This window comes from Electrona antarctica, assembly GCF_951216825.1.
Source record: "Electrona antarctica genome assembly, chromosome: 5".
NCBI lineage: Eukaryota > Metazoa > Chordata > Actinopteri > Myctophiformes > Myctophidae > Electrona > Electrona antarctica.
In genome coordinates, this window is record NC_136810.1 from 42,705,787 (window position 1) to 42,733,423 (window position 27,637).

General features: G+C 42.0%; 1 protein-coding gene and 1 long non-coding RNA gene across 2 annotated transcripts; both read right to left on the bottom strand.

Moving 5' to 3' along the window:
- Positions 1-706: 706 nt before the first annotated feature.
- LOC306922771 lies at positions 707-4,814 on the bottom strand. The gene is made up of 3 exons (XR_013789961.1): positions 4,738-4,814; positions 836-2,565; positions 707-805 (listed from the first exon to the last, which is right to left on the bottom strand). It is a non-coding gene; the product is annotated as an uncharacterized lncRNA (long non-coding RNA).
- Positions 4,815-9,152: 4,338 nt separating this feature from the next.
- ca12 (carbonic anhydrase XII) lies at positions 9,153-26,394 on the bottom strand. The gene is made up of 9 exons (XM_079500746.1): positions 26,274-26,394; positions 25,506-25,526; positions 20,771-20,950; positions 16,108-16,250; positions 12,493-12,588; positions 12,328-12,391; positions 11,794-11,951; positions 11,429-11,555; positions 9,153-10,727 (listed from the first exon to the last, which is right to left on the bottom strand). The coding sequence occupies exons 1-9, from the start codon at positions 26,335-26,337 to the stop codon at positions 10,027-10,029; spliced, it is 1,554 nt and encodes a 517-aa protein (XP_079356872.1). The 5' UTR covers positions 26,338-26,394; the 3' UTR covers positions 9,153-10,026.
- Between the last annotated feature and the right edge of the window lie 1,243 nt (positions 26,395-27,637).

A 27,637-nucleotide genomic window follows, 5' to 3' on the forward strand; every position in this document is an offset into this window, starting at 1 on the left:
TGGGGGAGCTCCAGACCCACAGGAACGCACCCAGGGTGCCGGCCCGGTTCCGCCGAGCCGCCCCGAGTCCCTCTACTGTACCCTCTACTGTACTGGCACCCCTGAAAGCATCATATATACACTATAGTTAATACGTGCGTGTGTGTTTGTGTGTGTGTGTTAGGTTGCGCACAGGTGGTGAAAAACAACCATGCTGTTTTCGTGCTCATACCCAGACACCCAGCCACCCAGCCACCCACCCACACACATAGCTCCGTAAGGGAGTGGTTGCACCACTCAAAAAGGTTTTTGAGTCGTTTTAGAACTCGGTGACCAAACAGGTCACCACAATGTATAATTGTTTTTAGAATTTTGTTTTAAATTACTCGGTTTCTATTTGTAACTTTTATACACATGTATAAACCCTCCCAGTAGACAATTTGTTTATGGTTATGTCTGAGTCATAGTGACATGTCATGCTTATATACAGCCTTATTGGGTTTGTTTATGGTTATGTCTGAGTCCTAATAACGTGGCTGTAGTCTGCCAGCCGGTCGTCCCGCGGCCCGCCGTGCTCCCAGTAGTCAATTTTAATATAAGGATATCGCCTATGACAAGGTAAGGAAATAAAAAAAACACTCCAGTTTTAACACCATGATACTTTAATCGCAGATTCTGCATGAAAGTTATTGTAAACAGTTATGTAACACCTTAACAATACTATAGTGGCACTTTACCAAGTCACAAATAACTGTGAATGAGGCACGGTAACGCATGATCCACACAAACAGATAGATATCACGACCATCTCATTTTGATTTCAAGCCTTGTTTTTAAGCGATTTACACTTCGTCACACGCATGGTGTCGCCGGCCGAAGACAGCTGATCTACAAGCTGACAAGTTGACAACACAATTAAGCATTTATAGGGTTTTGTTTTTCTGCTGGGATGATTGTGACACTATGCAAGCAGACATGACATCAATGTAAGATAAGACCACAAGTGGCAATGGGCAGACGATGGTCTGTGTCGGGGGCCTGGTAAATGACGCAGTGTGGGAGAATATTAAAAGCCACCACTACAACTTAATTATGGGGAAATAGTCACCCAGTAATTATTTTTATTAGTACTAGTACATTATGTAGCCTACCTTTCATAACAACCAGTGGGAAGAGACCAGACACATTGTCATTTAGTTTGAATTGGCAATTCCTCATTTTACGAATTTCTTCAAACTCAACCCATGAAACTAACCAATAAATAATGTATCTGTTTATTTGGCTCAGTTATGTCTTTCAAATAAGGTCTTAACATGCCTAACATACATGTGCATGCAAGGATCTGTAGCCATAAATGTAGTTTTAAAAAAATGGCACAACCTAGAACAGTGATTCACATGATTCTCATTCATTTCAAGGACCCACAGACCCCCATTTGATAACCAAATGATTAAACAACTGGTTCCAATTGTACACTCTCCATTTGGATCCCTGGTGGTCCCCGGAACCGACATTGAGAACCAGTGTGGAAATATAGTGGCCCTCTCCATCGTCAAAGTTGCCCACCCCTGCTCTAGTATACTGTACTCTACTGTATGTAGGCTACAGCCCGAGAAGGTCAGCAAAGTGCCGGGGAGTTTAGTCTTGTGATCGCCATGGCAGAGCGAGGTCAGGGTCCGGGGTCAGCCCACATACTGTACAGCTCAGAGAAACAAAAGCCTTTTTCTCTGCATTATTCACACAGGGAAGGAACAGTGTGGTTCTGGGTTTTGTAGGGAGGCTAAGCGCCCTTTTATTATGAAAACCTATAGAGCAGCTCTAAGTACAGGGTTGGTTGAAGCATGTTGTGGCATAGCCCATCCCTCTCTCGGGCCACCCTACCATCAGTGGGATGTCTGTCGACTCTTTATCCCCCCTATTGTTTGGACTGCGGTTGCACTTTCCACCATGTCTGGACAGCAAAAGGGCACAGAGGCCAAACAGGGTCAAACTTGACCTGAGAATCATCTGTTGCCATTTCAAACCTGCCATGCATGCATGTCAGCGTTCTCTCCTTGCTTCTGTGTGTGAGAAACTCAACACACAATGTCGGATGAATGAGGAGGACTTTAGAGGGGACAGCTGTTCCTTCCTATACTCAAAGGAAATAGCCACACAGCATAAAAAACACCCTCTTCAATTTGCCCACAGCATGCAGGCGACTGTGTTCTTCCTACCAACCAAAACAGCAAATCGAAAAACAACTGTTTAAGTGCAATGTTACTGGGAAAGAAATACAGCAACAACAGTTTTGCTTTCCAAAATGTGTGAGTTGCACGCAAACTTTACCTTCTGCACTGGCTATACTGCTATTGCGATATTGGACATCCACACGGCCCCATACAACAGAACACATGCAACACAAGACAATGGTTTAGCTGGGGTTTGGAAGGTTCTGGTTCAGGTTTTATAGGGCTCTTTCCTGTGCGGGTTCCGGCTTAGAATGGTGTTCTTCCAGTACGAACGACAAGCTACTACACCGATGAGCCATCTTTCTCTCCGATGTTGTACCTGACATCATTGTTTTTCTCTTGGTGGGCGCCAGATCTGAGGATAAACATGCAGGTATACTTGTTATTCCTCTGTTATTTATGAAAATGTTGTATGTGCAGTGCATTAATTGCAGCCATCAGCCTTCAGAATCACCAACAGTTTCTAACCTTAAACCAGCAAAAATATTTAAATAACCCTGGCCTGACGTTCCTATTTTGGGAATGTCATAGGTAGGTGGGATAGGTGGGATTTTTTGTTTATATGGCTTAATTAGTTAAAGCACACTGAACCTTTGCCTAAATAAACATAAGAATAGCCTGAAATAAAATGTACTATCAATTAATCAAAAGGAAATCCCCCAAAATACCCCTATACTATCATGCTACAGTACATGACCAATGTGTCTAAAGTGGCAAAGCCCAAACCACACCAAAGGGTCGGGTTGAAACACAACCGTTTTTAAGGTAAACCACACCATTGCAATGAGTTGCAAAGCTGTTTTGTCCCAACCCGACCCTTTGGTGTGGTTTACTGCATGAAGTAAACCAGCTGTGAGTCCTGGACAAATTATGGTTTAGAGGCAAGAACAAAACGTACACAGCAATATCAGATTATCGCTCAAGCACCACAGTACATTTGAAGTTGTTTGCTCTCTTTAAATTTCCCTTGCTCTGACTGTAATGTTTATTTTGAGCTAATCAGAACACTGCTTGTTATTACACATGATCAGATATTTTCGGCAAAGAGAATTATTGTAGAGGGGGGGGGGGGGGGTCCTATGGACGACTGGGGGACTTGCTCTCAATTTAATCCATACCCTTGTGTGACTAAGAGTGGTGCAAGTGAGTCTGGTCCTATTAAATCCAACTAATGAGTGCACTACATCCCTATAAACATAGTCCTTATTTTACCAGAAGTCTTAAAACCAGCAGCCATAAAATGTAGGCTGCTGAAATTCCAGCAAGTCATTCCTTTAAAAGTCATTGTTTATACAATGGTTGAACCTGTTTGAACCCTTATAGTAGCTGTGAGTGTGATCATTGGCAAAAGCATTTGGCTACGTTGAAAATAAGAGCTTAATTGCTCTCAACTTACTCCAGAGTATAAATAAAGGTGATGATGATGTGGTCATTTCATAGATATTCCACTGTTAGATGGATGTTAGGTTCATAGCTTACGTATGATTGTTGGGGAATATTTGTTTATGTATTTGATGTACTACCATGCATGTTTTTGTTCTTGCTTACTGTAAATCACTCTGGATTAAGAGCGTCTGCTAAATGCCTAAATTGTAATTTATTTTATAAGGTCAACATAAGAAAGGCTCCCAGTTCCATGCATGTTCCTCAGCTATACCTATACGCTCTCTCCTAGGGTCTTATGTTCCCAGGGTCCTAATTGTTTCCCAAGGTGGGAACGTGACAGAGATGTTCTCCAGCTCTGTACCCGGGTTAATATGACATGGTTGTGCTGTTCTGCATGGCTGGGATTTGGCAGCAGACACAAGGCCGCAGGCCAAGTTAGGAAGATAATCACAGCTATGCTGAATACTGTATAACACTCCCTCTTGTGTGACATCTCTTACTTACTGTACCTCACTGTATCACTGCTGCCCTCCAAGTTTCTGAATTTTTGAGGGGCGCTAGCCCCTCCTATATCCAGCTTTTAGTGCTTTTAGTGTACACAAACATTAATTTTAAGAGTATTTGCTCAGTATTTACTGAGCAAATAGGCATAGTGTCTATTTTACGTCATGATGATGTACGATGATATAGAGCGCCCCTCACTATTTTTGAGTGGTGTAAACCACTCCTACGACTGGCTTTGTTAGTTTACGTGTCTGTCTGTCTGTCTGTCTGTCTGTCTGTCTGTCTGTGCTAAAAAAAATGAGCATGGTTGCTACGGTCACCCAGTTCACCCGGGTGTGATTTCATTACGTCAGACATTACGTCAGACCACAGCTGATCAGTCTATATAAGACCTTACACCTCTCAGTTATTTTACTTATATAGAAAATAAAACACTGCAGTCTACACAATACTACACAACACAGATAGAAACATGAAGTTCAAATACTCTAGGCTACTTAAACTCAAGTTGTTTGGTTAGCTTTTCACAAAGATATTGCTGATTATCAGCATTAACAGCACTTATTTATCTGTTTTAACTACACTGTAGATTGTAGTTGTAACCGTTATGATAGTGGGATGTTTCCTTTTACCTTACCTGTATTTCTTTAATAGACAGCATGTTAAAGAGAGAATGACAACAAGTCCCAGGGCTGAAGCCATCACTATAGGGACCAGTACACCTGTAAAGCATGGAAGCAATACTAATAAGGACAACAAGGAGAACTGAAATAATGGGCTATATGTAATGCACGCTGAATAACTCTTCCTACGTCCGGGCCGCTTCCATAAGGTGTGCAGTGGTTCTCAAACCTTTTAATAGGACCCCCATAATTCTGGGAGTGTACAAATGGAACCAAATGGACCCTTGCAGGTCCATTTGGTTCCATTTGTAGTACACTTTCACACACATACGGGGCCATTTGGATAGCAGAGTGTTTCCAGTGAGCCAACATGCACAATAGCAGCACCCAGCTGACTCTGGTTGACCAGAATGGAACAGAGCCATCGTTAGTATCATCGGTAACCCCTGTGAAGGAAGTATGGAAGTCTTAGAGCAGGGGTGGGCAACTTTGACGATGGAGAGGGCCACTATATTATCCACACTCACTCCAGAGGCGCCACAGTGCATGTTTGTCGTAGCAAAAATAGCCGATCTACAAGCTCAAAACGCGTCGCGCTGCGGCGCGTTTTGAGCTTGTATTTTTACTCGGCTATTTTTACTATATTTGAATTGAAAACCTGAATACGTTTTTGCCATTTTTGAATTGGAATCCTGAAAAGTAACCTTTTTAATGAATTTCAAATGCATTTAGTTATAGTTATGTTAACTTTATGAACTGTTAACATAACTACATTGGACACAAAAAGACAATAACATTTTAATACTAGTCATTAAGTACTATAGTCATTTAATACTAGTCATGAAGTAATTCAAGCGAGTTTGGAATTGTAACAGCTGAAATCAATACTTATCAGTATTCTGATATTAACATGCGGGCCGCATTAAGTGAAGGTGGGGGCCGCATGTGGCCCCCGGGCCGCCAGTTGCCCACCCCTGTCTTAGAGTATACTGTAGAGACGTCACCGGATTTCTCCTCCCATCCACTTGCATTGAGTTGCTCACTCAGCACATGAGGCGATCTCACCCCTTCTTCTTGCATTGAGTTGCTCACTCAGCACATGAGGCGATCTCACCCCTTCTTCTTGCATTGAGTTGCTCACTCAGCACATGAGACTTCTGGGAATGGAACAGAGCTGCAATAGCTGCAATACCACTTTCGGCCACCATGTCCATTGCGCTTCAGTGTTTCCTCTCGGTGACATCTCTATTAAATATACTGTATACTCTAAGATGGAAGTAGCCCAAGTTCTTTCCAAAATGGCGTGCATGCATATAGCCATTGGGATAGTGTATGATTGTGTAGCCTACCTATTTGTGCACATGCGTGACTTTGAGTTTTTAATGGGACAATAAAGAATTGGAGAAGAACAGTCAACAAACGCAAGCCAAACCAAAATCCACATGCCCGGCACGCTTCGAACATTTCAGTGGTTATACAAATGATGTGTTAACACATTTTTTGTTCTTTGGTTTTGGGTTTTTTACAAAACAAACGTGTCAGTTTAATTATAGCTGGAGAAAGTGTGTTGGTCATAATTCACCAGACAGATGACAGCAATTGGTCTTGCAAAAATATATCTCTTTTACTATCATCTGTGCTCAAAGCTGTGTGTATATTCAATAAGACAGCTTATTAATCGATCTCATATTTCCACACTGCGTGACACATGCAGTTCTTGCTATGTGAGGAAACTGATAACACAAAGATACAAATTAGAGAAGTATGACTATTAAGTTACCTTTTATCATCTAGGCTACTCTACATCTAGCCAAGTGTCTTTTTTTTTAAATGTTTTTTTTTTGTGGCTTTCGCCTTTATTTTATATTTTTTATGGAGGAAGAGACAGTAGGCTGACAGGAAATGGGGAGAGAGATGGAGGGGTGACATGCAGTAAAGGCCGTCGGGATCGGGAGTCGAACCCGCTGCACACTGCCAGACTGGATTACCAGCCAAGGTGCCTGGACCGCTGAGCCACGGCCCAGGCCAGCCAAGTGTCTTTTATCATCAACTTCGTGTTGACATTGTTTGTCCAGAAGGTATTATGATTCTTATCACAACTACAACAAACTGGCAAAAATAATCAACCGATGTTTTATAGCAAATCCACAGGGAGGTCTATTTTCGCTACTTGTCGCATGACAAAGTATAGGGCTGTAAGTAATACCTTATAAGTAACGTGCTGTACAGCTATCTTATTCGTCAAAACAACGATCCAAGAATTACTTTTTAGGCACAACTTTAAAGAACTTGAGCACCAGCTGTACCGATTCAGCTGCCATACTATGGAGGGCTAAAACTGCCATATCTAAAAATAAATGAATAAATGTAATAATAAATAAATAAATGCAAAAATAAATAAATAAATATGCAAAGAAATATATAAAGCAAAAATTAAATGTATTTAAGTGACTATTTATTTATTATTTTATTTATGTACACATTTAAATACGCATTTAAATACGTATTTAAATACCGGTATGCATTTAAATATGCATTTAAATATGCATTTAATTTAAATACGTATTTAAATATGCATTTAAATACGCATTTAAAAAATGGGAAAGAAGCGTTCCACCTATGTAGACGTGCTGCGGCGCGACAGCTTGGCTAACAACACTGCAGAGCTCAAGAACCTGATGTTGGATAGGAATTTGTGGAGGGCAGCGATCCAGGAATCCCGAGTTGGTGTTGGCTAGACCTCACTCTCGCAGCAACTACTACTACTAAATACACATTTAAATACGCATTTAAATATGCATTAACCTGGACAGGTTCTGACATATATCTATATATGGAGATAAGGGTTTGAGGTTTGAGGGTTCAGGGATCTCCATATATGGGCTTAATTGCGACAACATGTCACGTGATGTCACGAGACCTGGGCACCATATATGGGGGCTTTCCCATGGGGATTTTGAGTGATACACTGACTGACGGACCTCAAACTCAGCCTTAGTCTTGTTGAATATACAGCAATAGAATCTGTGAGTTCAGATTATAGATTATAGTGTTGAATTAAATTCTACTGACACTCTTTTGTAAGAAATGTGTTACACAATATTTGCCATATTGTGTATTCACTGAAGGATTAAAACATTGTAAACAAAAACATTTAAAGTGTCCTGTGGACATTTATAGCATACTCACCAAATCAGTCTTATTCTTAGGTCTTAATTGTTAGATTATGAGATACAAAGTTTGATTTTGACCCGAGGGTGGTGCTAGGATGTCACTCAAATGGTAAGGGTTCATCCTTTGGTATCTCTACCCAGTAGAGATATGTTTATGGAGTTATGGTGTTGGGTGGACGGACCAACGGAACCAATGTAAGAGAACTAACGCTGAAAATATAAAATCCAAAATAAATGTAGACAGATAGATAAACAAACAGACATCAAGAAAAGATAGATAGATAGATAGATAGATGGATGGATGCATGGATGGATGGATGGATGGATGGATGGATGGATGGGTGGGTGGGTGGGTGGGTAGGTAGGTAGGTAGGTAGGTAGGTAGGTAGGTATACACGTGGGAAGGTATAGGTAGGTAGGTAAGTGGATGGGTACTGTAGGTAGGTAGTTAGGTATGTTCTTGTAATCTGGGGTTTTGTGCTTGAATATTTATTTTACTTGATACTCTGTATTTGATAAAGACAAGCATGTTTTAGTAGCCTACAGTCCAGTGTGCATTATGGTAAAATTGACATTATGTTGGCCAACTTGGCCAGTATACCTAAGATGAAGGAGTCATCATGAGTGAAGGAACGGGCAACATGCTGAAGGTATACAGACAGATTAGAGCCCGACCGATATATCGGTCATTATTTGATGACATCAGTATCAGCAATAATTGTGTCCAAATTTGAACCACTTACAACTTGGTGTCCCTATTTTGGGCATATCGAACATTTTCGAAAATCAAAATTTTAACAATAGCCAATGCGACAGTAATTTTTTTTTTATTTAGCCCTTTTTTATTACAAAAGATATCGGCTAAACATCCGTAATCGGTGGTCTAAGACTCTCCAACATTGGGACTGGTGTTGAATGTAAGAATCTGGCATTGGTCGGGCTCTAATAACACAGACAGTAAAGATGTAAAATACACGCAAGAGTAACATACCAAGGTTCATCCAAGAAAGGTCATCTGAGTTGCAGAAAAAGAGAGAAGAGTGAAAATGCAAATGAAATTCACAACGGAAAAGACATATCACACATATGTGTCATGAGTCATGACACACTAGATGAGGATAGTGTCAGAATGAGCCACATTGTGGCGTAGTAAGTGCAAGTCAATCATCAGTAAGTCACCAAGGTGTTTCCACTCACTTGGCAAAATAATTACATTTACATTTTTTATGCAACAAAATAAGTTTGTTGACTGACCACCAGTTTCACACCTCCCTCTATCACCTCAGTCTCTCTGTGAGAGGTTTGAGTTGCCCTTGTGGCTTCAGGTTTGGTCACTTCTCAAACATGCTTTGCACCTGGTATAGAAAGGTATTGAAAAAGAGCTGCCATGTTTGCTTCATACATAATTCCTTTATTCAGAAAACAGCGCACATCTTGCAGTGTTACTTATTTTAAAAGGCATTTAGACGAGCGGCACCTTATTGTGAAACCAGAGGTCTTTAAACGCTTCAGCTTTCTCAATTCCTATGGTTTACTGTAGCTGCCTTGTCCATTGTCCGAGACCATTACTATTCCTCTTACTAGAATTCCTCTGCCACAGAACAAAGGTTTGCATAGTAACCATTTTCCTTGCAGGTCTCTGGTCTCTGTGTGCATTACATGCAGCTCCACGTATACAGATTTCCAGGCAAAAGACAATAATGCTTAAAACAGTTCTGCCCTCATCATGGGCATCACGGTCCATTTAAAGTGTTTAGCAATGCAAAGCTCTCCAAAGAGACAAAATGTCCATTTTGAGACGTTTCCTCATTCATCATTCTTACAACAAATATCTTCCTGACCAACAAGTATCTATCATTTCTTGTGCCTTCGTCGGAATAGATTTCTACTGCAAATGTAGTAAATCAACAATATCGAACAACGATGTGCATGTACTACAAACAATAATTTAATGTTAAATAATTTGTTCAAAAAGGATCATCAGGCGATGACAGTTTGATCAGGAGAGGTTTTGGCTACAGTACAATGTGTTCATCAGTCTTTCATTCTGGAACACATTGTCATCTGCTGGGAAATGTAACAAAACCAGCATGCTTTAGGGCTATGCACAATATGTTGTCTGCAAGCTCTCTAGTCTTCCACCTCCATAGGCAGGATCCAGGTAAATTGAGCACCATGGGTCTTCCCGGGAAGAGTGCCAGGATGGAATCCTTGATTCTTTGCTAGTGGTGACAGAGGTTTGTACTTTGTCAGTGGTGGGAGAGGTTCATACTTTGACTGTGACACAGGTTGCGTCATTCCTTGGGGGAACTTCCTCAGCCCCATGGTGGCTCTTGTCAGAGAGCGTTCCAATTCAGTAGCCTCGTCTGTCGGCCGGTCGCGGAGAATGAGTCTGACGGTGGAGAGGGCGAGATCTGATTTACACTCCAGGTAACTCTTGAGGTTGAGCTCGGGGAATATGGCATCTCTGAGAGCCTGAACCAACTCGCTCTCACTGTGAGATCTCCTCAGCTGACGCATGATTTCCTGCTCCGCTGAGACGTAGCAGAGCGTGTCCTCCGTCAGCCCCGACATTCCCACGTAGCGGTTACTCTGGCTCTTCTTGTGCAGCGAGGGGTTCAACCACTGTTGTTGTTGTTTGGGCTTGGCCGGGGTTCCGCCGTACAGGCTGTGTTTGTTGCTAGTGGTGGGGGGATTCGCTGCAGCCTGCGGTAGGAGCCTGTAGAGCCCCTCGTCAGCCAGGTCTGCCAGGTCACCCACCAGCAGCTGCTGAATGATTCGCTTCCTCACCAGTGGGGATGTAACTGTAAGAGGACCGTGCAGTCCTCTGCCTGCATCGGACACAAAGCCAATCACAACTTGTTAAACAACCCAGCTCGAAGGATATTCTCACGCTATACAGTGTGCCTTTGGACCTACAGGCCCAGCATGCATGAAGCATTGCTGGTACAGTGAAAGGACAGAGCTGTCTCCTGCTGAGCACCACTCGTCAAGAAAGCCAGAAGAGCAAAGGGTTGCTCCGCTGCGTGTCAGTACAGATCTGCCATTAGAGAATCAGAAGCCCTGTAAAGTGGAAGCTCTGAAGAAGAGGAGAACATGCAGATTCTTGTCATACCACAGCGTATGGTATTTGCGTCCACACAGTGCGGTAAGCCAGCGCTGACTAAAATCAGGCCTTTGAGGACAGATTTATGTGCTGTGGAGTATCTCATTATGGAAAAAGGCATTTGTGCTGAGTTGAGGGACGGCATACTTTCCAACAAGAACATCCATGTCAATCAACTCTCAAATGGTTATGAATAACATGAAGGTAACAGCTTGACCACAAGCAGGTGATAATGTACAAGCAGAAGCCAGTGCCAGACAGTGTTTTCCCAGCAGAGGACAGGAGGATTAACAACAACAACTCATCTGCGTTCATAAGCCATTTCAATGCAGCACGGATGCTATGCCATTTCATCACATACGGTAAATTCTACCCTCGTGCTCAAACAATAGGCCACACCAAACCCATTGTGCAGACCATACTTACGGTCCTTAAAGGAGACCAGGACAAGGCGGTTGTCAGTGAGCTGCGGTTTCCTGAAGTTGCCATTTAGGGGTACTGGGGCAGAGTCTTGGACATGGGAGGAGTACATGGCAGTTGCTAGGTTCATAAACTAGGGAGACACGTACAACAAAACAAACCACATTAGACACTGAGATTTTCCACAGCTAGAAGGCATTACAATGTAATTCGTTGCAACAACCTATTCCTGAGGATCTAAGGCAGCAAGGCTAGCAAAATCTTAAGTCTTTTTAAAATCACTTAATCTGAAAACATACTTTTATATCAAGTCCTTTCCTTAATTTTAGCTATTGTATATGCACGTTATATTCACAGTGGTGGTCAAATACCTGTCTGTGGGAGATGGTTACATGATTCTTGAACACGGTCCACAGCACGCTAGGGTAACAAGGAGGCGTCGTCAGTGAGCCGTCGTAGCGGTAATATTCATCCAAAAGTGCAGGCAGCAGTGCTTTGATGTTGAAACCTGCCACCTTCACTCTCTGATCTGCCAGGTGTGGGTGACATGAGGCATGCAGCAGTGATGGTGAGGGTTGAATGCTGATCGACTCATATGAAGGCTAATGCAGGGGTTCTCAACGTTTTTGGCTGAAGCTATGGCCATGTCTCGACCCCTCCCCCCCTTCCCCACCCCCAATAAAAATGGACCCCTACAATAACCTTAATAATAGAGAAAATCATAAATAAATACGGAAACCATTAAGGAAAGTTTATGCATGTAATATGTGTTCTATGTAAACTCTTAGTTTCCATTTTCCAGCTATTCATTTGCAAAATAAATAATAAATATAATAAACCGTATACTGGGTATACGATATACAGTATGCATGTGAATTGTTCCAATGAAGTCACATTAAGCTTACCTCTGTATTTGATACCATTGATGAACCTCAGGAACTTCTCAAAGGATGGATTGAACTCGCCAACCTGTGTAGGAGGCACTGTTAGAGGGATGCGTTCACAATGCATTATGAACCGAGTTCACTCTACGTTCCACCCCCCCCTGCCCCCAGCCAAAGGGTGCTCACCTCAATCAGGACCCCCAGCACTGCCAGGCCATCAGATTTGTCCATTGCCATGGAAATATTGTGGTACTTGTCCGAATTAAAGTGCACAACATGCATCTGTGAATGTAAAGGGAAACAAATCAACCCCAAGTTCATTTTAAAGTTCTTTCAGTAAGAGCTTAATCTCAAAGATATCTCTGCTACTGTATCTTTAGCTCACATTATTCTCTCCGCTTTAAAGACTTTATAAACAGCAGCTTCTTGCAAAGTGTTGCACTAAACATAGCATGGTTTGCACATATACTCTAAGTGTTAATTGGATTTGGAAGTGACATGGTTGGCAATATCACGTTAAAATATTGGCATGCTGGTGAGAAGTCGATCTGGCTCTAAATGAAAAGAACACATATAAAACAGTGGAACTGCACAGTAACATTCTTAGTGTTAGCTTGTTGGTTTTCTTTTGTACCCTCTTTTTGGGTTAATTTAACACTGGGGGTTTCACAGTGTGTATACTCCAGTGGGTGGTCTATCACAATTTACGACAAGAGTAGATAATGCATGTACTGTATTTTATGTACCACCACAAAGGCAGGCAAGTAGACTATAGGTAACTATGCACGTGGCGATGAGATGGTATTTATGGACTAGCTATGCTCTGTCCCTGGGGAAAAATGGGGACAATTCCACATTTTCTGGGAAATGTTCAATTTTCCGCCATTCCTTCCAATACAACATGTCATCAAGGGAAGTAAGAGACTGTGGTTCTGGAGCCTGGAGACGCACACGCTCTACGTGTCCACTGACAAACGTAGGTCAAACCACAATGCTTTAAATGTGGTTCCTCTACTGCTCTACAGCAGGACCATGATCCCTATAACTGGCCACATGTTGTAACATGCCTCTCCCCGTGGTGATTCCAATTAAATGCAAAATTATAGATAAAAATGCACCTTTTATTTTTATCACTATCCGTGATATGTGGCAGCGTTCTTTCCAGATGCTTAAGTCAAATTATTTCTTATTTCCAAGTATCAAAAGTAAAATGCAGCAAACTGCATGACTCATCCTGGTGTGCATGGATTGCCTACTGAGCTTGACACGTGAAATAGGACAGAGGAGGAGGAGGTTGAAAACCCCAAACATATTAATAATCTAATACTCTAATCGAATGCCTTAAAAACCCTGCAGAAAGTGATGGTTACATTGTACAGAGGTATACATATTCGCCTTTCGACGCATGTACAGTAACTATCTGACAAGACAGTCAAATGCATTGATTGATTGATTGAAGTGTTTATTAACAGTTTGCAGAATGGGTACATTTCACATGAAAGCACAACTCAATACAAAGACTGTTACTGTGGACGACACACTGATAAAGCATTACACTTGTTTACAACAGGGTCCACCTTTTTCAATTCATCAGAACATTTAGAGACGTACAAATATACACTTCATTTGCACAGTGGAAGCGTTTGGGTATACGCACAATTGGTGACTTATATATAGGTGAAACTTTTGCCTCATTTGCTCAACTGCAGGAAAAATATAGACTCCCTAGGAGTAACCTTTTTAGGTTTCTACAGGTTACGAACTACATCCGTAACTTTTCTCCCACTTTTGAGAGAGCTACACCTTCATCCCTAGATAAGTTCCTTCTTAATAATATAGTACCAGACGTGAGGGTGTCACATCTTTATGAATCATTTCAAGTGGCAAACCTACCTACTACATCAGCTATTAAATTGGCATGGGAAAATGAGCTGGGGACTTCAATTTCAGACGAGCTCTGGGAAGACAGCCTTGAAGAAATTAATGCGTGCTCTATCAACTCCAGACATTGCCTTGTCCAGTTTCGAGTCATACATAGACTCCATTATTCCAAATTAAAATTACATAACATATACCCAGATATTTCTTCGCACTGTGACAAATGTAATGCAATAGATGCAAATCTTCTTCACAGCTTCGCCCTTTGCCCTCGGATACAAAGATATTGGATTAAGATATTTGAGACACTCTCTGATATTTTGAGTATTCATATTGACCCCGATCCTGTACTAATTATTCTGGGTTTGTCAGACTCCATGCCTAGGTTGACGAGAGCACAGAAACAACTCTTCTCATATGGTCTGATTACAGCAAAAAAACTAATTTTGACACACTGGAAAAAGGAGGAGGCTCCTGCATTTAAGCATTGGCTAAATGAAATGACTAGTACGCTTCATCTTGAGAGAATAAGGTATTTCCTGAGAAACAGGGAGAAACAATTTGATAAGGTTTGGCTGCCCCTTGTCCACTACTTGATGTGGTTGACTGTACGACATTTTCTTTCAGATGTTTTCCATTTTTCAAATTACTAAAATGTGGGGCAGAGGTTCATCGTTGGCATCCAGGGAGTGTGTGTGCAAAGTTTGGCAGCGACCGGGTTAACGGTGCCGGAGATTAGCTGGTAACGGACGGACGGAAGGAAGGACGGACACACACACACACACACACACGGACGGAGTGCAAAACATACTCTCTCCCCATGCCTTCGGCCTGGTGGAGACAATTAGGCCCACTGTGGCAGAGATTGACTCAATCCTAGACATCACATACACTGCAATGTCTTGTGGTCCTTTATTTTAAAAAGACAATGGTAAGCATAGCTGTGAGCTCTTTCTGTCACCCATTGGCTGAAATGTATCATATCTTCTTTGGCCTATAATGTTACACGCCTCTTTAATTAGAATGAATCATGGCTTCAAACGTTTTATACAGTACAAGCATTCAATTATACTATAAAGATGCAAGATAAGAGGTTTCTGTATTTGGATGCTACTGCTTCAACTGCACATCTGCCACGAGACTGAAATATGTAGACAGGCAACTCTTAAAACCTATTTATACTGTGCTGCGAGACAGTGTTTCGTAGAGAAAATATCCGATCTAAAATCTCACAACATGGCACGTCGTTTGACTCTGAAGATGTCACATATAGTGCAGTCATCAGACTATCAAACAATTTGTCTACATCTCCAAAGCAATGTGATTATACCAGCTCTCAAGAATGAACAGTCCTGTGTCCTACCTGCCAGTCCTTGCAGGAATTGCCCCGGCCGGCCTCCGACGAGAGGCTGCCACCATCAAGCTATAGCAAGGAAAGCCAAGATGCACGACATATCCTGCACAACACTACAGTGGAAATAAAGCCTCCAAACAGACTCGACGGCGGCACAAGAGATGCTACGTTCCATCCCAGAGGACTTATCCACCAGTGCATGGCTGGCGGCATCCTGGAAGCAGGAGTGGGAGTCTGCTGGGCACTCCTGTATCCACTGCTACATCTGTGACCCGGGTGAAGGAGAGGACCTACCACGCCGGCAATGGACCCTACCGCCTACACACTGGAGTCGGCTGCTTCAAATCAACAAAGTGGGGCTTGACAGTATGCGAGTGTGGTGAGCCTGAGCAGTCTGCCGAACACATAATTAACACCTGCCCCCTGTACAGACCACCTTCGGAGGCCGGCCTCTTCCACGTGGGACCAGAGACAAGGGGACGTGGCTACTCGATACTGAGTTGGACATTTGAGGATGATACATGAAAGAAGTAGAAGAAGAATAAACAGTGATGTTCAATGCTGGTTACCTCTGCTGCAAACTGGTGGCCCTTGACTGTGTGCTCAGAGCCAGCCGGCCTGTTGGAGGAACCCCAGTGGAAATGGAGCTGGGCTGCGGTGTAACGATGAGGCAGACCAGAGATATACATCCTGGAGGGAAGGGACAATTGCACTGTGGAGAGGGACAAAAAAAAGAAAAGAAAAAAAGCCCAAACATAGAGAATGGGAATTTTAGGTATAATCAACTAGAAAAGCAGTTCCTGCAGAAACTGCGCGGGCTCGCTGAAAACCTGCAATGTATATGATGTACAGTAGAACATTCTCTGATCCATTGATGATGGATGGTGACGTATTCACTGCCGCCCCAAGGAAGCAGCAGAGGTTTGAATGCATTGTCATAGCAACCACAGTGCACCTCTGTGTGAACCTAAAAAGATCTGACCTAAAACCTTTACAAAATAAAATAATCACACCCGTGTGAACTGAGTGGTGTAAGGTCTTATATAGCCTGTCTGACGTAATTAAATCATGTCTGACGTAATGAAATCACACCCGGGTGAACAGGGTGAACATAGCAACCATGCTCATTTTTTCTGCACAGACTAACAAAGCCAGTTGTAGGAGTGGTTTACACCACTCAAAAATCACACCCTGTGAACTGAGTGGTGTAAGGTCTTATATAGCCTGTCTGACGTAATGAAATCATGTCTGACGTAATGAAATCACACCCGGGTGAACAGGGTGAACATAGCAACCATGCTCATTTTTTCTGCACAGACTAACAAAGCCAGTTGTAGGAGTGGTTTACACCACTCAAAAATGTAAAAAGAGAAATACAGTGCGCACACACAGAATTATAGGATCTGCAAGCTCACAATGCGTCGCAGGCGATGCGTTGTGAGCTTGTAGAGTGGCTATTTTGGGTGTGTGGTACCGCTGCCGCGCAACAAAGTCGAAGTATAGGCACAATCGAAACTAAAATGAGAACATGCAGAGATTCATTCATTTCGAGTGGAGAGCTACACTGCATGCTGATGCTGAATGAAGTGAACCGTTCCGAAACAGATAGGCGGCAGCCTATGTCATGTCACGTATGTGTATAAGTGTTGGGCTTAAGTTTTATGTTCGTCCGAGGGACCGTCCCCCCCACTCTCTCTCTCTCTCTCTCTCTCTCTCTGGCAATCAAGCAAATGCGATTATGCATGCAATGCGAAACTTAATATGAATAGCGTTTTCTTTGTTTTTGCGGGCCACGGGGCGGGCGGGTTGTTGATTAATATATTGTTTTGCAGGGCAGGTTGGTGCGGGATGGCTCCTGTGTAGCCCTGGTCCAGTGCTTACAGCGAGTAGAGATGTGACGTTCGTGAACGAGTCGGATCATTTGAACGGCTCTTTGAAAGGAACGATGGGATCCGGTTCACAGTAGGGAGCCGTTCCTTTTTAGAGGAGGAGGGGGGCAGGGGGGTTTCAACCAGGGCCGGTCATAAGCAAGCTGGCGCCCTAAGCAGGATACACTGGGGGGGACACTGGGGAGGCACTGGGGGGGACACTGGGCACTGGGGAGACACTGGGGAGGCACTGGGGAGTGGGGAGTCACTAGGGAGGCCCTGGGCAGATATTGCCCCCCCCCCCACCCATCGGGAACGTCGTTCAAAAGAGCCAGTCTTTTGAACGACTCTCTGAAAGGAACGGATCCCAGAGATCCGGCTCCCTTCAAAGAGCCATAAATCCCATCTCTAGAGTAGAGCGAGAGAGAGACTCGCTCTACTCGCTGTAAGCACTGGACCAGGGCTAGCTCCTGTGGCGGGACGGGACGGGCGCGTTATGCAAAAAAGCCGGCCCGCGCAACACTAGGAGCCGTAGATTTCTAGCACAAAGTATGTGGAAGTAGTTAGATGCCAAAAAAGGTGTCTGTGGAGAACTAGTGTTTGACCTACCGTGCAACTCCAGGTTCCGTTTTTTGAGGGGCACTATCGCCCATCCAATGCATGGCTTTCCAAACTTACGTCATAGGCTAGTAGACTTTTGATTGATTGATTGATTGAATTGATTGATTGATTAACAAGTCTAATGTTTGTCAAGAGCCTAATTATAAATGTCCAAAGTCTATGGATTTTAATGTAAATATAATTTATGCCAGCCAAGTCTATGGACTTTAATATTTGTTTAGGGTAAAGTATCACAACGTCAGACGTCATCTCGCTGATATAACTACATTTTGTAATATATTTATTTAATTTTTCACAGACATGAGAACATCAACATGCCCCCAAAACTCTTGGTGCCCCTCACTAGTGTTATTTTTAGATATTAAATAAATGAGCGGGCATGATTATCTAAACAGGTTAAAGTGCAAATAACATGCATTTTAAAACTGCTTTTAATATTTAATATCATATTGTCTATGTCCCTCAAAGTTATTTCTAATGGTTTGAGCCTCAATCACCACTCTGATATAACCAGTCCTTGTCATTTATTTCTGGACTTTGAAAGCAGTTTTAGCTGCAGTACCACAATGTCCTGAGGTTTTGGGGGTGCTGATATGCAGATTATTTAATATTTGAGTCATTAAAATACTGATGCTAGATAAAACCAGGCTTGTTTCCATTCCATGCCAGCTTGGAAAATCAACAATGGTGGACATTGTAACCAAAGTGGAAATGCACATTTGGAACTGAAGACTGAAGAAGAGGTGGAATTATACAAAGTAGGGTGACATTGATGACATCACGATGAGGCCAAAATCAGTTGAGCTGTTCCTGAGAGCAATTTCCATTAAAGCACCCATATGATATGAAAGCCTGATTGTTCAAAATTGGTTATTTGTGGGGATAGAAAACACATATGGGAGCCCCAAAAACATAAAAGAAATGGAAAAAGTTGAATTTTATGTTATAGGTCCTTTAAACGTGGTTATCTAAACAGGACCAATCGACAAAATGTAAAGAATCACACAGTCTATCAAAAATGTACACATTTCTTTCTGTGTAATCAAAGTTCCTATTTTTCCAAAATATTTATGTTTGATACAGTATAGTGGCGTGTCCCCTGCCTATATGCTCAACAGTAAAATTGCTATCTCTGCATATTTTAGGGACACAAGTCACACTGATAATACCACTCAGCTGATGGCAGACATACACGCATAAGCATTTGTCTGGTCTGCACAGTTGATGGCAGGTGGTGAAACAGTGAATGCTGGTAGGTGCCAATTTATCTCTGCTGATGTCACAGCCATTGTAATGCTCTGACGAACATAGGGCATGACATTACAGACATATTAGCCTGTAGATGCCATTTTAAACTAGAAATGCACTCTGTCGCCCAGGCGGTGGCGTAACCGTCTGGGCACCCGACTGGTAATCCAGTCGCAGTGTGCCGCGGGTTCGACTCCCGAGCCCGACACGGCCTTTACTGCATGTCTTCCCCCATCTCTCTCCCGTTTCCTGTCAGCCTACTGTCTGTCCCTTCAAAAACCAATAAAAGGCGTAAGCCGCAAAAACAATATCTTTAAAAAAAAGAAAAGAAATGCACTCTGTCGAGGTGCCAACTTGCGCCTTGCACACAAGTAGGCCATACATGGCCTACTCTGCTTGCGCAAGTAATTACTTATACGTAGCATTTTTCTGCGCCATGGCCCCTCGACAAGCCTCAAGCAAGAGGTAACAGTTTTGGTCTGTTGTGCTGCAGTCTACCCAACTTTGACACACAGCATTATTCTCTGTTCAAATAAAGCATAATGATACAATGCAAAATAGTGCAATTTTGAAGAATAAACACTTTCTTGTTCCCAAGTAATTAAAATAAATAGGGCTTCTGTGGTGTGTGGGTAAACTGTTTGCTGTCTATTGTTTGTAACATAAGCTATATTTGGATGTAGCTATGTTAAAGTGTGTGTTACAAATAGATATTGAAAAAAATTGATGAACTAAAACTGATACAGAGTACATTTTTTGTGACACACCAGACACTGTAAGGCCACTGACTAGTCTCTGCTTTCCAAGACTAAACATGGTGCGCTTACTTTGGGTGAAAGGCCAGCAAAGATAATAAGAGTTATTACCGAAAATTGCTGCGGTTGATGCAGAAAGTGGAGCCTCCTATAATTTTCTTTATGTTGACCCAGGAATTAGGCCACTAAGACAATAAAGCAGTTCTCAGGCATTTATCTGGTCCAAACCTAATGTGAGTGTGTGTTAATAAGTCCAGTTTCAGGTTTTACTGAATATTCAATAAGGTTAATAGAACAGTAGGAAATGTGTGGCATTTTAACTATAGTAGCCCATGAGCCTGGGCAACTGCTCACTTATTGTACTGCATCACAGCATCACATGTGTAACGATATAGAAACTGTATCAAAATATCGATTTGAATTTAAAAAAATCGAAGTATATCGATATGTAAACAGTAAATATCGTATCGCATCGTTTGACTTTGTATCGTATCGTTTTGCAATGGAAATAATCAATTTAATCAATACTAAGTACTATCCACAAGTTTCACACAAATTTAACGTATTTGCTAAATAGTTACTGTATCAATTTCAAATCATTGAATTTCGCCATAATGAACCAATATCGTCCATGTATCGTATCGTCAACCATGTATTGTGATACGTAACGTATCGCTGTTAAAATGTACCGTTACACCCCTAGTTGTGATGCATTTCATGGATCAAATTGTGTGACTTACGTGAATGTCCATTGTTTCCCAGAGTAAGTTCCTCATAGGCTGACAGGTTGTAGTTGTGAGGCTCGATGGGTCTCAACGTAGGGTCAAACCTTAGCAGCTCTGTCTTGATGTCTATTGGAGACTGGAATGTTCCTCCACAGAAAGGGTAATGCTTTGGCCAATGGTGCTCTCCTTCTGGCCCTGCAGTATAGTACCAATGACACAACAATTACCAAAATAAAACTGTACTTGTCACTGCCCAAATGCAAGGGATGCACACGCAGATTAGACACACCAACGGACCGACATGCGGAAACAACGGCCGGACATGCGGTCAAACATGCGCTGCTCCCGTGCTTAGGGTTAGGGTTAGGTTTGGGTTTGAGGTAGGTTGACAAGTACCTCTTGGTATACAAGTACCTTTACTGCAAAGCATTTAAATGGATGTATAAATTGATGTTTCTGATTATTGAGGGGAGCTCACCCCTCCTATAAACAGCTATAGTGTAGATTATATCTTAACACAAACATTAAATGCCATTGACAATGAATGGAGAATTTCATATGTGTCTGAGCAAATCGGCTGTCGGTATGTCGGTGGAAACCCTTGGCCAAGGGACCACCATTCTTGGTGACGTAACTAAGGTATGTTTCACGCCCCTCCCTTCACACGGGAGTGATATTTTTCCTATCTATATAAAAAAGGACCACGTGGTTGAATGCATGCTAATGGGGCTAACCAATGAGAATTTCTCTCTCTTTCCTAATGAGAGGTTACTATAAAGCACGCAACGCAACACCAAAAATGGCCACTGTTGCAGATGCAGTTGCGCACTTTATGGGACCTCTGCTCGTAAGCGCTGTCTTTGGCCAAGGAAAGAGTGCCTGAAGGGGAGACAACAGTGCACAGCGGTCCTGGAAATCAGAGAAAGGAAATACTCATTGCAAATTGATTTAGAGAAGAAAAACAAATCAGGAAGCTATTTATGTGTGTGATATTTAAATTTGGCGAGTTGACAAAAGAATGGGGCTGCATGCATACTGGGCTTTTCTGCTAGATAGATGCTGCCTTCCAGTAGAAACTAAGAATGTCCCCATAGAACAGTGCCAACACTCAACAGTTAGCTGAATAGACAAAGAGAAAGTGTGCTGAATGTAGCTGTGTGTTCACATCACTGTTACATTATGACAGTTTGTCCATTCAGCGTCCATTTAAGGAATCCACCATTCAGCATATGCCAGATGAATATCAGTAAGCAAGCATGAATGATACAGATGCCGCCCCCCCCCACCACCACCACCACCACCACCTCTGTCACATAACAGAGAGAGATTTGAATTGATTCTACATGACATGATGAAAGGCACCAAGAGAATTATGTGAGTGTGAAGTCACTGCATACATGCAGTTTGCTCAAGGGAAAAGCTCAAAGTTCAAGCTGGGCAAAGTATTCCCTATAATAAGAAACTTAAGTTATTCTTATGGCTATAATTACCCCAGTGTCCAGTTCATTTGCTGTTTTAATTAGAGCCAACATGCCCTCTCGTGATCACGCCAGTGGCCTGTGGTGGCCCTTCAGTGTCCTTTAGCACAGCTTGACTGCTTGTAGTTTTTTTTTAACCTTGGCATTCTGTTATGTAAATTCAGCAAGAGTCCCTCCAGATTTGTGTAGTGGTTCACTGGTTCTGAAACACTGGGTCGAGACCCATTTGTGGGTCACGGACCAATTTTTATGGGTCACGACTTGAGTAAAAATCCCCTTTTATTTGACCTACAGTTGAAAAAATACATATATTTCAAAAGATTTAGTTTTTTTAAATATATTATTATTTTTAAATTGTATACATTTTAAAACAACCAAACAGACAAATCTAAGACGTTCCATAAATAAAAATAAAAATAATTATGAAGTGGTGAAAATAGCCGATCTACAAGCTCACAACGCGCCGCAAAGCGACACGTTGTGAGCTTGTAGATCTGCTGTTTCCACTAGTTTGGGTCCCGTTTGGGCAAATGTCTAATCTCTCTTTTGGGTCTTGAGCTGAAACGTTTGGGAACCACTGGTGTCTGCATGTGTGACACCACTGGTCAGGATGTATACCATGCAGCTCTGTGTGACACCACTGGCCAGGATGTATACCATGCAGCTCTGTGTGACACCACTGGTCAGGATTAAAATATATATTAATTCATAATGATTTATTTTGCGTGAGAATACACTAGTGTCCTCCCCCAGAGTGCTGGAGGTGAGGATGGCCGTCAGGCCTGTAAACTGCTGTGGACATCTCTGTGTGCTTTGATTGTTTGTAACCAGTAATTAAATCTTCCACATTGCACTCAAGAACTGTATCCCATCCAAGACGGGAACCCCTTTTGGTGTTTAGCTATTTTTGAAAAATCGTAAAAATGTGTAGTGGCGCACATCTTTGAATATTCTTTCAGAGCGAACGTTTTTAACTCAAATCTTTGCTTCTGGGGGGGAGGGGGTCCCCTGGAAAAACATATTTTCAGATGGGGGTCGGCAGCCAAATACAGATCATTCTGTATTTTGAGCATCACTGATATAGAAACATATAGGTTTTCAGAAAACTTTTAGGATTTTGGAAATCATGTCACGTCTATGGATTTTAATAATGTAAAAAAAAAAGTTAAAAAAAAGTGTGATTTTCTTTAGCATAACATTTCAAACTAGAAAAAGTGCCCTTCCGGGCACAGGTCTCCACCAGGAGGATAGGAGTGTGTGTGATGTTTGGCAAGGATGTTTAGGAGGATGTTTTTTTGTTTTTTTGATGATTTGAGGCATTTTGTTCCAAAAATGTGTTTTGCAAAAATCAACCTGTTGGTGGCGCTATAACAGGCCAATGTGAAAAGGGTGGGATATATTCCTCAGCCTAGTAAGAAAAAGTGTGAAAGATTTCACGTAAATTGCATGCTGCGTTCATGATTTGAGGCTATTGTTCAAAACGGGGCAATCTTGCAAACTGTGAAAGCCAATTATAGCCAATTAGGATGGAATATGAAATATCGGACAGATCCAACTTGAGCACATGACCATAGAGATACTGTGTAACGATTTGTGAGATTTTTGGACAGAATCTGGAGGAGTAATATCAAAAAATGTGTTTTACAAAAGTCGGCCTCCTGGTGGCGCTATAAAAGGCAGATGCGGAAAATGCAGGTCAAAGGTTTGTCCTTGGCCTCTAGGGAGTGTGCATGCAACGTTTCACGCAGATCGGTGCAGTTGTAGGTCAAAAATGTGAAAAGCTGCCTCATGGTGGCGCTATAACTGGCCGTTCTGGAAAATGTGGGGCAGAGGTTCATCGTTGGCATCCAGGGAGTGTGTGTGCAAAGTTTGGCATCGGCCGGGTTAACGGTGCCGGAGATTAGCTGTACACAGACGGACGGAAGGACACACACACGGACGGACGGACACACACACGGACGGAGTGCAAAACATACTCTCTCCCCATGCCTTCGGCCTGGTGGAGACAATCATTCATATTCGACTTAATTGTGCAACACAACTTCACATCTTAAACAGTGCAGTGGATTAGGATATACATTTGTGCATATTGTAAACAATATTTAACAAAATAATTCATTTAGGGACAATTGCACAATGATTGTATTTCTCTATTAATTCCGTCTAACATCGTGTCCCTGGGGACAGGTGTCGCCTACAGGCTGTTGAAAACCAGTGACACATCAAGTGGTCGTCTCTGGTGCCTTTGTTTATGTAAGAGCTTGTCATGGTATGGTTCAAGAAGCCGTTCACATACAACCTTTAAGCCACAAAGCCAACGGCAGGCAAGGCAACCACTTATGAAATGTAATTGCAGAGCTCTCTAGTCTATAGTGTTGCACTTAAATTATGCTCTGCATGTCGTACGACAGTGTCACGTGGCTTAATATAATATAGCACATCAACACATGCGGCACAACGCGCTGTTGTACGGCAACGTAGAAATCAGGCTTTTACCACTTGAACCCCAGCATCCCTATTCTGATGTTGTGAGCTTGTAGACCGGCTAACTTGGGGCCAGTTTACAAGTTTAAGTGGTCAAAGTGAGGTGGTGGCAGTATTCCGTGCTGTCTAATTGCATTGTGTCATAGGAAGGCGAAACAATGGTTTTTAAAACTCATCAGATTTGCCAACCACTGCAGGCTATATGCACTAACAATACTATGACTCAGACCTTTACAGACAAACAAATACAAGTTAACTATGGTTACTGTTCTTTTTAACAAGGCATTTGCCTATAGTTGGACTTTTAGATGCCCTGTGTGCTTTTAGGTGACCAGGTCTAGGTGACCATGTATAGGTGACTTATTCTTCTTTTAGTCCTTTTAAATACTGCATTGTTTCCTCTCTTGATGTATAGCACTTTGAGATTTGTTTCAAACATACTGCGTTATAAATAAAATGTATTATTATTATTATCATTATTATTATAATAATAATAATAATAATAATAATTATTATTATTATTCATTATTACCCTTTCAGCCTTTCTGTCTTTTGTTTTTGTTTGTTGGGTGGAGGTGGTGGTACATGGTGTGTGTGTGTGTGTGTGTGTGTGTGTGTGTGTGTGTGTGTGTGTGTGTGTGTGTGTGTGTGTGTGTGTGTGTGTGCGTGTGTGTGCGTGTGTGCGTGCGTGTGCGTGTGTGTGTGTGTGTGGGGAGGGGGTGAACAAATTAATAGGCTAATATGTGTAGAAATACAAAATGTTGAGGAAACAATTAGAGGACACTGACCATTGTATGTCCATTTGTGACCTGAAACTGAAAGAAAGTTAACATGAATGACAAGTGCAAAGTGTTTCACCATTCAGTATGCATGTGACATGCACATGCACAAAATAACAAGGATGCCAATTGTTTAGACTAAAGTAGTAAACACAAAAGTTAAACTTTAATTAGGTGATGTTTTTAAATGAAATTACAATTGTGTTTAGGTTGTAGCCTACACATGTCAGCAGGCAAGTTATCATTCTCTAGAAGAGTCTATATACACCTGCTCAATAAACAGCCTGAGCCAATTGAGTGTGATATTGACATTCATATTAAAGTTTCTGTTTTTACACATTTGTAATTTATACTTTCCAATTAAACTAATTGTTGTCGTTTGAAATTGATTTCAAATGTTGACATTAATTAATGAATAGACTTAAATAAATCATTTTATATGCATATCATATGCTTAAAATGTCTACACAATACTGTACAGGCATACATAAATTGAATGCATACATGTGTTCATGGAGGGATGCATCAAGGTATAACTAAACATAAACAATATGAGGAGATGCAGGTTGGGGTAAGTTCAGAACTTCAAGCCACTTTCACCCTACTTTCACCCCTCCAAATGTCAGTCTATTAAAATAATGTTCTTGAAAACAACACACACAAAAAGAAGAAGACGAAAATCTGGTTATCTGAAAGAGTATGTATATGCAGCTGTCTCTGTAACTAAACAATAAATGGTGCTTTTGGCCTTCCAAGAAAAGCTCAAAAGGTTCTTACCATGCAAGACAGCGAAGAAAGTCAGTTGGAGGACAACGGTGGGCGTGAGGCTCAGAATCTGCATGTTTGGAGCTGAGCTATGATCTTCAAAGACAGCCACACTTGAGTCCTCCTCCTGCCTCCTTCCTCAAAGTCGGCTTTTATAGTAGAGTCTTGACATGACAGCAGACAGCTTCGTTGTAGCTCTTTACTGACGTCAGAGCCATAACAAACCAGCCTCCTGGAGTCGTGAACAGGAGTTACCACCGGTCGGAGAGGAGATGAGAGGAGAGTGACAGCTCAACATAACGCTCACCGCATCCTTGCGAAGTCAGTCCAAGTCACTCATTATAGCGCAACCTCAAAGAGCGGTCAGTGTGCGCCTGCAGCGCACCGCTCCACCAAACATGCACCATGGGACAGCTAGGACAGGACGCCCCGAGACTGAACCTCTCCAGTGAAAAAGTGTGTGGTAGACAATTTAACTTGTCGATTAGCCTACTGCTACCTGCTGCTACTGCATTTTGCCGAAGTAGTTATAAACCGATCAGGGACCCACAGGGGGGGGGGGGTGGGGGGGGGGGGAGAAAGAAAGAAAGAAAGAAAGAAAGAAAGAAAGAAAGAAAGAAAGCAGACCAATAACTTTGTGTTAAACCCCAGCATCCTTTTTCTGGGGGGGGACATTTGCCAAAAATAGCAAGCTTGTAGATCTGTTATTTTTGGCAAAGTGGTTTCACAGAGTGAAAGGTCAAGTTCCCTATATGTCTTGACAGTTTAAAATGGTTAAATGTCTGAAAATACACATGAACAATAATAACATGAATCCAACTCGACAGTGATCGTCTATTTTCGTAAAGAGACTTTTGTTACTGTAGACTGAAAACGAACGCATCAAGTAAATAAATAATATAATAATAATAATAAATAATAATAATATATCAAAGTATTCTGAAACGCCCGTAGACTTGTGTCAATACCATTGCTAAACCTTCATGGTATTTTGGCTGCAAGTGAGGCCTATAACTGGGTATAAGTGTATAAATGGGACTAAATAGACCCTTAAAGGTAGGCCAATATAAAAACTAAATAACATAATAAAAAATGGGCTTGAGGAGGAGGTATCGGTTCTAGGCTTCTCTGATAGGTCTGTCAGGCTCCTTGAGTGATTGATATTGGACTCTGTGAGACATTTTCCAGGCTTATATGACAAATTTTGTCCGGGCTTCGTGTGACAAGTTTGTGAGAGGGGCCTGTTTTGTGCAAAATGCCACAAATCATGAATGAACCGTGAAAAAAAGGTTTCTTCACATTGTTCACATTGTCACATTGTTGGTGATATATGCCTGTATATGCCATGCTTGTCCAAAACTCACACAAATTGGCAC